The 14,299-nt window shown below is 44.0% G+C and overlaps 1 protein-coding gene across 3 annotated transcripts in view; it reads left to right on the top strand.

Moving 5' to 3' along the window:
• Window positions 1-14,299, top strand: part of SNX29 (sorting nexin 29) — a 569,005-nt gene that overhangs the window by 464,200 nt on the left and 90,506 nt on the right. For all 3 annotated transcript variants that reach the window (XM_037151196.2, XM_053672142.1, XM_037151198.2), the window contains one exon: window positions 2,017-2,157. In XM_037151196.2, coding sequence (XP_037007091.2) covers window positions 2,017-2,157 — 141 coding nt within the window. The remainder of the gene's footprint in view (window positions 1-2,016; window positions 2,158-14,299) is intronic.

Here is a 14,299-nt window from a genome sequence, read left to right as displayed (position 1 = left end):
CGAAGTCTGCTTCCTGGAATCACTGGAACGCATCATCTTGGTCTTTCTTGTTTTCATTCTGGGAATTTGGAGATCTTTACTCCCTCCATCCTGAGGCTCAGATTATCATCCTCCAGTGTCTTTTATCTTTCGTCTGATAATCTGGCTGTAAACCATCTCATGGAACCCAGTGCCTCTCAAACTTGAAAGTGTGTAGGGACCACTTGGGATTCTTATTAAAGTGCAGAATCTGAGTCAGTGCAACTGGGGTGGAGCCTGAGATGCTGCATTAACATCTTCAAATGTGGTGCTGATGCTCCTGGTCCACAGGCCACACTCCGAGTGGCAAGTGATTGTGGGCCTTGCAGAACATATTTTACTTACCTTTTAGCAGGTGGTAACCAAAGCCTAACTAAGTTGGTTTGGTTGGTTTAGAATAGAACAAGACTTTCAACTCCTTTATTTTAGAACTTACTATTTACCTTTAAGTGAGGTCTGAAGATTACATGGACTTTTTTAGTGACTCTCCCACATCATTCACTGAGCTTGAACTTACTGAGACCTAGAAATCTTTGTCCCACAGGCTACTGCTGGGCTGTACTTCCCCATCCTATATTTATGGTGTTGTTGTTTTTTTATTTTATTTTATGGCAGATCCTGACATTGAACTTTCTGAATTTCATTACATTGGATTAGACTCATCTCTCAGGCCAGTTGAGGTCACTTGATATCTGTCACCAAGTATATTTATTGTCTCTCTTAGCTTGGAGACCTCTGATAAACTCAGTAGCCTCTGTTTCTCCATCTAATTCCACGGGGAACTTCTACTCATTAATTGTAATTGTTTGGTTTAAGTCCTCCTTTCTTTTTTTAAAAAAGATTTTATTTATTTTAGACAGAGGGGAAGGGAGAGAGGAAGAGAAACATTAATGTGTGGTTGCCTCTTGTGCACCCCCTACTGGGGACCTGACCTGGACTGCAACACAGGCATGTGCCCTGACTGGGAATCGAACCAGCAACTCTTTGGTTCGCAGGTTGGCACACCAGCCAGGGCTAAGTTCTACATTCTTTGTCTTGTTCAAATATTGTGAGAGACCCTGATGGTTGCTTAACCAAAATTCAAATATGTGATGTCTGCATTGGGGGTGCTGGGTGGTTTTCATGTAGAGGCAGAGCTTATCATCACATTGAAATATATAGTTATATGGTTAAAGAGGGTTTAAGATATGTGCTGACATTTACAGATTGCAAATTACACTGCCATTTATCATCGGGGCTTCACTGTCTATGCTGTCCTTAACTCGTGCAATTTTTACGATGTATTGCTCTTGCTCCCACTTGTCTGGTTCCCTTGTAGTGTGGTTGCTGTGCATCCCTGGAAGGTGTCAGGGCCTCTGAAAAGCTGCTGAAGCAGCTCTCACATTTTGTACCCCCAGAGTGTTCTCTTGGCAGTTACAACTTGATTAAAATAAAGATGTTTTATGTCCCACTGTGCTTATCCCAACTGAACATGACCTTCCATCCAGCTGGGCTGATGTCTGATCTTTCCCTCCTTCCCAGACTGAGTTCCACCTCCTCTGTATGGAGGTCTGCATGGTCCCAGGCACAGCTGCACTGCTTCTGAACCTGAATGCTGTCCGTACACCTTGGGAAGAGGTGTGGTTGGCTCCATTTTACATATGAGGAAATGCATAGCCAGAGAGAACGAATAGATTCTCATCAGCAACTTGTCTCTGCTGCAATATGTCTGTGACAAAAACATGACTAATGCGTTGCTGAGATTAATTGGGGAAATTATATACAGCATGTTGATCCTGTAGCCTGCCCGATTCGTCATTCGTGTGCCCACTTGTTCACTCAGTAGCACCGAGTTCCTGCTCTATGCCAGGCAGTGGACTTCTGCTGGCAGGGGACACAGTGTGGCCCTGCCCTCAAAGAACTGTTTTCAGGCGTGGAGCATTGCCGAACGCCTATCCTTTTACAGTGAAGTTTTAAGAGAAGTCTCCATTTTCTTTCTCATTCCTTTTTTTTGAACAGGTCTACATTCGGATAAAAGATGATGAATGGAATGTCTATCGACGGTACACAGAATTCAGGAGTTTGCACCACAAGTTACAGAACAAATACCCTCAAGTGAGAGCCTACAACTTCCCACCCAAGAAGGCCATTGGAAACAAGGTACCATCACCACAGGGAGCCGGGCAGCTCAGCCCCGGTGCTCACATTGAGGCAGACTGTTTCTTTTTTTTCCTTAAATTTATGATTTAAACACACAGGTGATGCAGGCATTCCAGGGGTCTGGGGACCTAAAGGGGTGAGATCCACTGTGGGTTCTTGGCTTCACACAGGGGAAAATTCTAATAGGAATCAGCATAGAGTTAGAGTGAAAAGGAGTTTGTTAGTGAAGCAGTGGGACAGAGAATGGGCTACTCCACAGGCAGAGCAGTCCCCTTTTAGTGGGATTTGCTTTTGTTGAGGCTCATTTAATGGGGGGGGGGGCGGGTAGGGCATTCAGTAAGGGGGAGGAATATTTAGAACTCTGGCAGGGAAAGGGTAGAGATTTCTTGGAAGAGGCCCATTGGCCGTTTTGTGTCCTTACATGGGCTTTTGCTTCCGATCATGGTGCAGGGTGTGTTGTCCAGCATGCGAATGTATTGCAGTGAGTGTATAATAAAGGCAGGGGTCACCACAAGGTAAAATTACTCTCTCTGTTGGATCTGCTGGTCCTAAGCTATAAATCCTTTGAGGGTTGGTCCGTGTCTCCTTGATAGCCCCTGTAGCCCTTACAGATTATAGCTGTTTTGCTGCATATCCTATCTGACATGCTCCTATAAACATACAAGTCAAAAGCTGGTAAATACAAGGGGAAAAAAAAGAAATAGTCACCCATAATTCCACTACCTAAAGACAATCACATTATGTTTTGTTCGTATACATCCTTTTATATCCCTATGGAAAGGGGTGGCAAACTTGTTCTGTAAAAGGCCAGAGAGTAAATATTTCTGGCCTTGTCACCATCATGTTTCAGCTGAAAATCCTCAGCTCTGCCCTTGGAGTGTGAAAGCAGCCACAGACAGTGTGGACATGGATGGGTGTGGCTGTGTGCCAATAACATTTATTTATAAGAATTGATGGCATCTGGATTTGGCCTCTGCATTGGGTCATAGTTTGCTGACCCCTATTTTGGACCAAAAAAATCTTTCCTAGTTTTCATCTATACTTCTTATGTTATGCATATGGACTTACGAATGTGGAGTTATTTCCCAAGCAAAGCTTTCTCAAAAGAGGTTTGTTTGTTGTAGGGTTACTGCCTTCACGAGACTTAATAATTCATAATGACATAGTTTGTTTCTGTGTATTCATCCAGGTGCCCTGGAGAAGGGAGGCACTAATTCTCCACAAGCTTTCTGGTTGATTAGCTTTCATTCATGCAGCACATGTTTACTGAGCACCTATTATATGTCACAGTGCAGGATGCAAGAGTGCAGCACTTCAGAAGACAGGGCTTAGCGTAGGACTCTGCTGAATGTCTGTTTCATCCAGTTGGCATCATTTTGTCATTTCTCATGTTTGCACAGAGTAGCAGTTCTCTGTCTTGGCTGCACTTTGGATCACTTGGGGAGTTTTAAAAACTACTGAGACTTGCTCATCTGCCAGCTCCATTCTGATCCATTCTAATTTAATTTGTCTGGGGGGAAGCCTGGGTCCTGAGGGGTTAAAAAGTTCTCTAGATAGTTCCAACATGCGGCTAAACTAGTGATCCCCTGTGCCTTGGAGTCAAGTAGGCGATGGAGATATTTCAACAATTGCAATGTATTAACTAGCTTATTAGAGACAGTTCAGCCAGATGGAGTAAGGTCATGACCCTTCTCAGGATATGGGAGAAATTGGTCTGTGTGTAAGAAGGATCCCTCTACTATAGTTCTTAAAGTGTGGCCCCTGACTGGTAGAAACAGCATCACCTGGGAGCATATTAGAAATATAGATTATCTGGCTCCCCCCACCCCAAACCTACTGAAATTCGAGGCTGGGACCCAGAAATCTGGGTTGAACAAGTCCTCTGGGTGGTGCTAATGCATGAGGATGTATGAGAACCACAGTGCCATGTTGAATTGACAAAGCCCTGGGACGGATCCCACATGCAACGGATTTCCTAGTTTCTCTCTTGAAGAGGTGGCTTACTAGAATTTCCTTCCATCTGTTTTTGTAATTAAAAAATTTTTTCACTTACAGTTGACACTCAATATTATATTACTTTCAGGTGTACAGCATAGGAGTTAGACATTTAACTTACAACTTACAAAGTGATCACCCTGATAACTCCAGTACCCATCTGGCACCATACAGTTATTACAATATTATTGACTATATTCCTTAGGCTGTACTTTACATCCCCCTGACTATTTTATAACTGCCAATTTGTACTTTTTAATTCCTTCCCTCTTTTCATCCATCTTCCACCCCCTTCTTATGGCAACCATCAGTTTGTTCTCTGTATCTATGAGTTTGATTCTGTTTTGTGTGTTCATTTACTTTGTTTTTTTAGATTCCACATATAAGTAAAATCATATGTCTTTCTCTGTCTGACTTATTTCACTTAGTATAATACCTCTTGGTCCACCCATGTTTTCACAGATGGCAAGATTTCATTCTATGTTACATACAAATAATATATCATTGTATACAATATATCATTGTACCACATTTTCTTTATCCATTTGTTTAGCAGGGGACACCTAGGTTGCTTCCACATCTTCATCATTGTACGTAACGTTGCAGTGAACACTGGAGTGCATGTATCTTTTTGTATTAGTGTTTTGGGTTTCTTCCGATAAATACATGGAAGGTGGGATTTCTGAGTCATATGCTAGTTCTATTTTTAATTTTTTGAGCACTCTCTATCTTGTTTTCTATGGTAGCTGTACCAATTTACAGTCCTACCAACAGTGCACAAGCATTCCCTTTTTCTGTATCCTCACCTACACTTGTTCATTGATTTATTGATCATAGTCAATCAAACAGGTGTGAAGTAATAGCTCATTGTGGTTTTAATTTGCATTTTCTCTGGATTTTCTTCCATCTTAAACTTAGAAAACCAGAGCAAGAGTTTCTATAACCCACTCCCAACACTTGGAAGTTCCACAGGGAAAGCTGTTACTGGCACTTATGTTTACATAATCATAGATTTTAATGTTTGAACCAGATTAGAAATCTGATTAATGTCAGGACCTGCTAGATCTTAATTTGAACAGTTATAAAGCAGTTTATCTCAGGCCCAGAATTAATCTTTCACTCCATTTTTTTGTTGAAAAAAAGTGGAGTTAAGCCCATAAAAATGGAAGACTTAGAAATTCTATGCTTGTTCATAACAAGGAATACAATAATTCATATGAAAAGAGTGGGAGAAATTATATACCGATTCAATCTAATGACTTGTGGGCTCATACAAATCTTGGGACCCATCCAGAATGTCTTAAAATGTCATAAAACAAACTTCTGCCTAACCATCCTGTTATCATTACAAGATATTTTCACTTGCAGAACACATTACACTGAAGCAGCCCTTCCATGGCACTTCCTTCCGGGAACTCGGCCCGCCTGCGTTTTGCCAAGGGAAATTAGTCTAAGGCTGAACTGGGTCATTCACATGGTGAAATGCCTTGCATTGTGCATCCGCTTCCTGTGGCTGCTGTAACACATCACCACACATTTAGTGCTCCAAAATAATGCAGATTTATTCTCTCAGCTCTGGAGGTCAGAAGTCCAAAATTGGTCCTGCAGGGCTAAAGTCAAGGTGTCAGCAGGGCTGCATGCTTTCTGGAGGCTCCAGGGAAGGATCTGTTCTTGCCTTTTTCAGCTTCTGCAGGCCACCCACATTCCTCCACTGTGGCCCCCCGAGTCTTCAGAGCTGCAGCCACATGACTGTGACTTCTGCTGTTGTCAGTGTAGTCACATCTCCATCCTTGACTCTAGCCTGCTTCCTCTTAAAAGGACCCTGTGATCACAGTGGGTACTCCCAGATAACCCATGATAAACTCCCAACTCAAGATCCTTACTCTAATCACACGTGCTAAGCCCCTTTGGCCGTGCAAGTTAAGAGACCCACAGGTTCTGGGATTAGGACGTGGACGTCTTCTGAGGCACACATTGCTGAATGTTTTCCCTGCCAGTGAGTTTTCCCTCTGAGGTGGGGTCATCCTCAGCCCTGCTTCAGATTCTCAAGAACATTGTCAATTTGGGGAACAACTTTGAGCAGCTGCGCTTTCTTCATATGAAATCTGTGACAGTAGGGCAGTGTCCCCTGCCCCTCCTTTCCCCTCCCTTCCCCTCCCTTCTCCTCCCTTCCCCTCCCTTCTCCTCCCTTCTCCTCCCTTCTCCTCCCTTCTCCTCCCTTCAGTGCAGCTCTGTTTGCAAATAAATGAGTTTGGGAATGCAAGGTACCATTTTGGGGAGCCCAGCCCAGTGATGACTAGCTTATACCAATGCTCCAGCTGGTTTCTAACTAGATCTTTGGTCCTACTCCCTGTGGTCAGAGGTGGATCTGACAGTTTCCGCTGTTGCTCAGGAATCTGACAGCTCATGAACAGTCATGGGTCCTGTGCCTCTTACAGTAGCTTGTGCAGCCATTTGGCTTTTAATTGGCTGGCCATTTCACAATTGTGCTTTGATTCTCTCTTTCCCCAGCATTCGGCTAAGACATACCTGCTTAGCTGCTACCCAGCACAGCTCTGAGGGTCCATCTGATTTTTGGATACAGATTCAGTCAGCACATAGGACTTCAGTGCTCAAAGAGGCTGGCTACTAGTGAACTCTGCTCAGAGGCCAAGCTTGTGCTGGCCCTAGCGGGGCCTGATGGCTCAGGATACCTGCTTTGATACCCTGAGAACCAGTTCTCTAGAGAGCTTGATTCTAAATTGAACCAGAGAAAGTCTACCAGATCAGAATCTTTTCTTTGATTCAGTCACTTCAAGAATGATGCACTTGGCACTTGAACCATAAGGCATTCAAACACGCTATCTTTGAGGAGACTGAATTATATATACCTTGCTGCTGTAAGCCTTGGATTTGTTAAATGAATCACTAGAGAATCCACAGACCTGGGTGGTACTCAAGGACATATTAAACATAGGTTAGCCTTTTGAAATTCATCAGATGAGTATCTTTCTAGCCTGAATTTCTAGACGTTCCCTGATGATGCCAGTTACAGAAGCAAAATGTGATCTCAACCCCAGTTTAAATTTTTAATTGATAAAATTAGTGCATTGTATAGTTTGTATGTAGGATTTGTCTATGCCAAAGCATTTCTTTTGCCTTGGTAGGCCATGCATATGTTTAATCGTAAATGCACTGATGCCCAGAGTACTCACGAGAGATAGCCATGCCTTCATGTACCACGTCAAGCTCGAATCTTGCTAAAATACTTACCTGAATAGCAGTCCACTATTTGATGAAGTTTATTCCTTTGTAACTGAGTCAAACCACAGTAGTTGTATATTAAAATTACTCATTAATGTTTAAATATCACTGACAGGCTTGTATTAGTCAGGATAGGCTTGGTTAGGCTGAGTTAACACACAACTCCCTGATCTTGGCAGATCCAACTAAGGTGTGTTTTTGGCTCACACTTCATGTCCACCAGGGGCGGGAGTGGCTGGGAGCTCCACTCATCGTAGTGTCAGGGCCCAGGCTGCTGGAGGCTCCTGTCTATGTGTGGTGGCAGCAGGAACAAGGGACAGAGGCAGATCAGATGCTGATTCTTCAAGCCTCTGTCTAGAAGTGACACACATGAATTTAACTCACATTTCATTGGCCAAATCAAGTTACAGGGCCATGCCTAATGTCAAGGGGGCAAAGGAGTCTATTCCTACCATGTGCAGAGAAGGAGAACCATAATCTGTGGCAGTTTTCCTGCCCCCCACAGGGGGGCACTTCTCTTTAGCCTCACTATTGAGTAGGATTGAGATAGTAAGAGAGCAGAACTTCACTAATCCAAGTCCTGTGGTCTCTACTTCTAAGTCACGGGTGGCAAACACAAGGCCCATGAGCTGAATCTGGCCCTCCACCTTGTTTTTTCCAGCCCGGCACCTTGTTTCTATCCAGTGGCAGCAGTGCCGAGCTCTTGCTTAACTGTTAAAGAGTGGTTAATTTATACAGTCCTAAAATTACATTCGGCCCTTTGAAGGCAACCTCAAGGCTGATGTGGCCCCCAATGAAAATGAGTTTGACACCCCTGTTCTAAGTGATCCCAGTTTAGCTGCTTCCCTCCTTTCCTGTTTAGATGGTCCTAATCCAAGCCACTGTCATCTGGCATGAGCACCTACAAGGGCTGCCCTTTCCTACTCTGGTCTGACAGTGTATTTCCCACACTGTAGCCACACTGAGGTGTGCCTACGTAAATCAGATTGTGTCACTGTTCATTAAACCCTCCAGTGGCCCCCATGGCAGATGAATTTAGGACTATTTATTATGGCCTTTGAGGTGACCCTGACTGTCCCCTAAAGCCTCCCCTGCCTTACTCATGCCCCACTCCTCTTCCTCTACACCCAGCCACACTGGCCTCCTAACACTTCCATGCTGTCGTCACATCCCGACCTTTGTGCCTGCTGTTCCCTCTGCCAGGAATGGCTTTTTCCTAGTCTCTGCAGGGACAGCTTCTTCAACTCATCCAGTATCAGCTCGAATTTCACCTCCTCAGGGACATGCCTTTCCTGACCACCCTCGCTGTGCCTTCAGTCACTCTGCAGCTTGTTACTCTGTGTAAATTTTCTCCTAGCACATGCCAGGGCTTGAAATGATTTATTTGTGTACTTGAGTATCATCTGTCTCTCTGCACTGGAAGTTCACAAAACAGAGCCTGGGTCTGTTTCTTCTCACTGCTTTCTCCCCAGCTCCGAGAATAGCACTTGAGATATTTACAGCCTGAATTAATGAATAAATGAACAGAAATCAAATGGAAAAAGTTTCCCTTTTATTTCCTTCTTCCCTTCACTGGGCTCTTGGCACAAACTCAAAAAAATCTAAATTCTGAAAGTGAGTAGAAGTACTTTCAGGTGACTTGGGACGTTGTTCTCATTCCACTTTTGAGTGAATACTTTTTGCAGAATGAACAAGAGGCCGCAAGCCTTTAGAGACAGGAAAGATGGCTTTCTAATGACCCAGGGGAGTTGCCTGGATAGCTCCCTGTCCAAATGGGCTTTGCCAGCATGAAGGTTAGGTAATAACAGACTCATTTTTGACGATGCTACTAAAGTCTACATTATTGCTCAGGGAGCAAATGAGGATTGAGAGACTGTCATTCCTTCTTAGGATAATGGCATCGGTCTCTGAAAGTTCATTTGGCATTAAGGCAAGGCAAATCACTTTCCGCCCCCCCGAGCCACAGATAATTCAACTTGTTGGAGAAATTATGCATTAAAATGCTCATTAAAAACACATACACCAGTGTGTAGTGAGACACCAGCGGGCACTCGCTGAGCCACACAGAGAGTGCCTTTGCAGCTCCTTGGGGGCCACAGCTTTAAATGCAGCCTTGGGGGTGGCAGGACCCCAGCGGTGGAGGGTGGATGCATGTAGTGGTGGGAATGAGTGGGTACCCCAAGAATGCTAAAGCTGATTAATTATTCCATTTGGAAAACATGTCCAGAGTGCATGGGTATCCTGCTAGGTGCAGAGGTTACAACGATGTATGGTTCTCATGGAGGAGAACTCTGAGCTGGAGGAAGGTCCCATTGTGCTCTGGAGAAAAGAGAGAAAGGGAAGCAGAGCTGTTTTCTGCAGGAGGTGAAATGCTTAAAGGGCCAGTAGGGGCCCGAATTAATCTCACAAGTGGGGAAGTAGGGTCAGTTCAGGGGACATCTTTTCTTTCTGTATACCCTTTTTCCTTCATACATCTTGTATTAGTGTTCCATTGCTGACATAACAAATTACCACAAACCTAGTAGTCTAAGGCAACACCCACTTCTTTTTTTTTATTACCTAGTCCATCTGTCAGGGCCTCATCAGCAAAAGGGCCATTTCAGGCCCAGAGCTGACAAAAGTTGTTTATCTCATGTCAAAGCCAGCCTGGGTAAAGTGCAATATCCTTTTGGCTTATGGATAATTGAAATGAGTTTAGGTATACTTTTTAAAATTCGACATTGTAAAAAATTAAAATGTTTGAATTTTTAAAATTACTTTATTGTTGCTCAAGTACAGTTGACTGCACTTTCTCCCCACCACTCCCCTCCAGCCAAGCCCAACCCACCCCCTTCCCTTGCTTCCACCCTCCGCCTTGGTTTTGTCCACGTGTCCTTTCTAGTAGTTCCTGAAAACCCTTCTCCCCACTGTCCCCTCTCCAATCCCCTCTGGCTATTGTTAGATTGTTCTTAATTTCAATGTTTCTGGTTATATTTTGTTTGCTTTTTTCTTTTGTTGATTATGGTGCAGTTAAAGGTGAGATCATATGGTATTTGTCCTTCACCACCTGGCTTATTTTACTCAGCATAATGCTCTCCAGAGCCATCCATGGTGTTGCAAAGCTCCTTCTTTCTTTCTGCCGCACAGTATTCCATTGTGTAAATGTACCATAGTTTTATGATCCACTCATTTGCTGATGGGCACTTAGGTTGCTTCCAGCACTTGGCTACTGTAAATTGTGCAGCTATGAACATTGGGGTGCATAGGTTCTTTTGGATTGGTGTTTCAGGGCTCTTAGGATATAATCCTAGCAGTGGGATTGCTGGGTCAAAAAGGCAGTTCCATTTTTAGTTTTCTGAGGAAATTCCATACTGTTTTCCACAGTGGCTGCACCAGTCTGCATTCCTACCAGCAGTGCACTAGGGTTCCCTTTTTTCCACATCCTCTCCAACACTTGTTTGATTTGTTAATGATGGCCATTCTGAATGATGTGAAGTGGTATCTCATTGTGTTTTTAATTTGCATCTCTCTGATGGCTAGTGATGCTGAGCATCTTTTCATATGTCTCTGGGCCCTCTGTATGTCCTCCTTGGAGAAGTGAACAAGTCTTTTGCCCATTTTTTCATTGTTTTTTTTTGTTGTTTTTTTTGTCTTCCTGGAGTGGAATCGTGTGAGTTCTTTATATATTTCTGAGATCAAACCCTTGTCTGAGGTATCATTGGCAAATATGTTTTCCCATATAGTTGGTTCTCTTTTCATTTTAATGCTTTTTTTCTTTAGCCATGCAGAAGCTTTTTAATTTAATGAGGTCCCATTTGTTTATTCTTTCCTTTATGTACCTTGCTTTAGGGGACATATCAGTGAAGATGTTGCTGCTTGGAATGTCTGAGATTTTCCTGCCCATGTTCTCCTTTAGGACTTTTATGGTGTCACAACTTATATTTAAGTCTTTTAGCAACACACACTTCTTACCTTTATAGTTCAGCAGGTCAGAAGTCTGCCATAGTCTCACTGGATTAAAGTCAAGGTGTCAGAAGGGCTATGACCTCCTGGAGGCTGTAGGAGAGAGTCTGTTCCCTTGCCTTCTCCAGCTCCTAGGGGCAGCCTGCATTCCTTGGCTCACGATCCCGTCCTCTGTTTTTAATACGGTGTCTCTCTGACCATACTCCATAGTCACATTTTTCTCTGACCCAAAAGGGAAAAAGGTCCTCTACTTTTGAAGAGTATGGTTAGATTGGGCCCACCCTGATAGCCCAGGATGATGTCCCCACCTCAAGGTCCTTAACCTAACCACATCTGCAAAGTCCCCTTTGCCATGCACAGGTCCTAGAGAGCAGGGTGTGAACATCTTCTGGAGAGAAATTATTCTGCTGACCTCACACCTCTCTGTTGTTGTCTAAGATACAGAACCATTACTATCATCTAACTTACAAAGGGGAAACAGAGGCAGAGGGAGGTAAAGTGATTTGTCTAAGGCCAACTCACTGGCAGTGTCAAGGCTAATATGTAGGCCAGGCAGATGTCTACAGAGCACCAGCCTCCACTGTGTCGCACACAGAGACCTGCACACACCACCCTGGGAAATGGGTGAATGAAGATTATTTAGCCATTGTCCAGCTGATGGACATTTCCATTGCCTCCCTAAGTCAGTTTTGCAACCTCAGTGGTGTAGGAGTCAGGGAGCAAGCAAAGCTGGGACCTCTGATTTCCTCTCCCTTCTATTGAACCATCCACCCTCACCCACTACCCACTCTCTTTAGGGGTCATGTTTAGAGCTAGGAGCTGTGCCTTCTTGCCAATCTGTGACTTATAAACTCCCTTGGTAAACCTAAGTGTAAGACAGGGTCATGTATTCATTCATTTATGCATTTATTCATCAGCAGGACTTTTACCAACTCTGTAAGTAAAAAATGAAAAACAGAAAAGAAAGGAAGGTTCCTATTGCTTTACAAGCTGTGTGTCCTTGGGCAAATTATTTGATGTCTCCATGCCTCAGTTTACCCTTTTATATATCAGGGGTGGGCTGGTAGTGACATGGAGTGCCTCCTCAACATAAAAGATTCTGGGATCTGAGCCCATGCAGGGCACGAGCCTGACATAGGTGGTTCATCCAGAACCCTTGCACCCTGAGTTCCTGTGTGCAGTGATACCAGCCATCACGTGCCAGGCTTGCAATGCACAGTGGAGGCTCTATGTTCATTTTCCCATCATGAAGTTCTTGTCAAGCCTGGTATAAAATGTTTTAAAGATGAGGGAACTGAGCTCAGAGGCTGTAAGCATCCCATAGCTTGTATTGGAAATTGAGTCAGACTGGTGCTACAGTCAACTGTGCCGTCTGCCCCGTGGTGAGGAAGCCCTGTAACCCCACACCTGAATCTGGGAGTTGGTAATGCTGCAAGTCTCGCACAACTATAGGTTTCTATGTGGAGATGCAAAGAATTGGGGAATTCTGCCAGAAATACCCTCCTATGGAAGAGGACCCACGAGACAGTGCCAATACCCTCACCTGCTTGGAACGGAGACGTGGGGAGCTCAGATCTCATCCTGAAGGTGACAGTTTTCCAGAGAGGAGGTTGGGAGAGAACAGAAATTCCAACTGAATTAAGCCATAAACTCAAGCTCATTTCTCATTTGACACTCTGCCAACTACTGTGTGAACAGTCATGGTACTCAATGTATTAAACAAGAAGAAGAGGGGAATTGGGCTCACTATGCATTACACATTTGTGTTTCTCTTTAATATGGCAAAAGCCTCTTTAGACATTTGCCAGGAGAGCAGTTGCTAAAGTCACCTTGCCAGAAAAATTGTCTCAGGAGAGACACCGACGCCCGTCAGCAGGCCTAGAGTGTGTGTGCATGCATTCATACGTGTACGTATTTAGTATGTAGGGCCTCCTGGGAGGACTTCTCTGTAGTATCAAGTTAATATCCGAAAAAATCAAGGTCGTTTTATAAACAAATAACCTGGGGACAGCAACCAGCCGTGTCTTTGCTGCTCGGTTCCCATCCTGTGTGTTTCTGTGTGGGGCCCGAGGGACTCATTTTGGTTGTCTCAGGCCACAGACCTTGCAGGTCCCACCCTCCTCCAGGAAGTCTTCCCTCAGCTCAGAGCGTTAGCTGTCCCTCCTCTGGATTCCTTTCTCCTACTCTTTGGGCTCCTCGATACACAGTTCTTTCTCCTCTATGTCCCCATCAGTTAGAGAGCAGAGACAGGCCTATAGAGTCTTTGTCTTTGCAGCGTCTCATAGCATCTTTGTCCTTTCAGTGCCTGGCACATAGTAGATGCTGGGTAAAATGTGTTTGATGAACAAATGAACTGAAGCTACATAGAAATTGGTGTGTGACACCAGTTAGTATGGCTACCAGTTCCCCATCCCCCAGTTCTCTTCATTAACGTACAGGTCTTTGATCATTGTTCACAGAAACATGCTTAGGCCTTCCCTACCCAATGGGCACTGACACAACACTGCAAATATTTGAAGGGGGTTCTGAAAGAGTTTGCATTAGCCATGCTTGGTCATAAAAATGAGTTACTTGACACATCTGGGATTTGACCTTCCCAATTCCGCAACGAGAGTTGGCCAGCTCCCCTTATGTCACTCATCTCAGGCTGAATGTGAGGGCTCCAGTGAAGCATGCTGAAGCCATTGGTTTGGATATTGACATGAATTATGAGACACTTGACTCTCTGCTGGGTATTAAGTGTTGTCCAAAATATTTCTGAGGCTGTTAAATTGCTTGTATGTCATTATTTAATCTCTCCTTCTAGCTCTGAAGGCCTTCTTAACCCACATTACATCTGTTTTTTCCCTTTCCATTTTTGGACAGCTGATTAAAATCACAACTCAGAAGAGTCCTTCCCAGCTCTTACTCTCTTCTTGAATAATTGAGAATAATTGCCACCTTTCCCTTTAGTACTCCCATT

This window comes from Artibeus jamaicensis, unplaced genomic scaffold (genome assembly GCF_021234435.1).
Source record: "Artibeus jamaicensis isolate MK-2021 breed Jamaican fruit bat unplaced genomic scaffold, CSHL_Jam_final contig_729, whole genome shotgun sequence".
NCBI classification, from domain to species: Eukaryota; Metazoa; Chordata; class Mammalia; order Chiroptera; family Phyllostomidae; genus Artibeus; species Artibeus jamaicensis.
The sequence above is the reverse complement of the archived record's forward strand: the minus strand, read 5'-3'. Positions and strand labels throughout refer to the sequence as shown.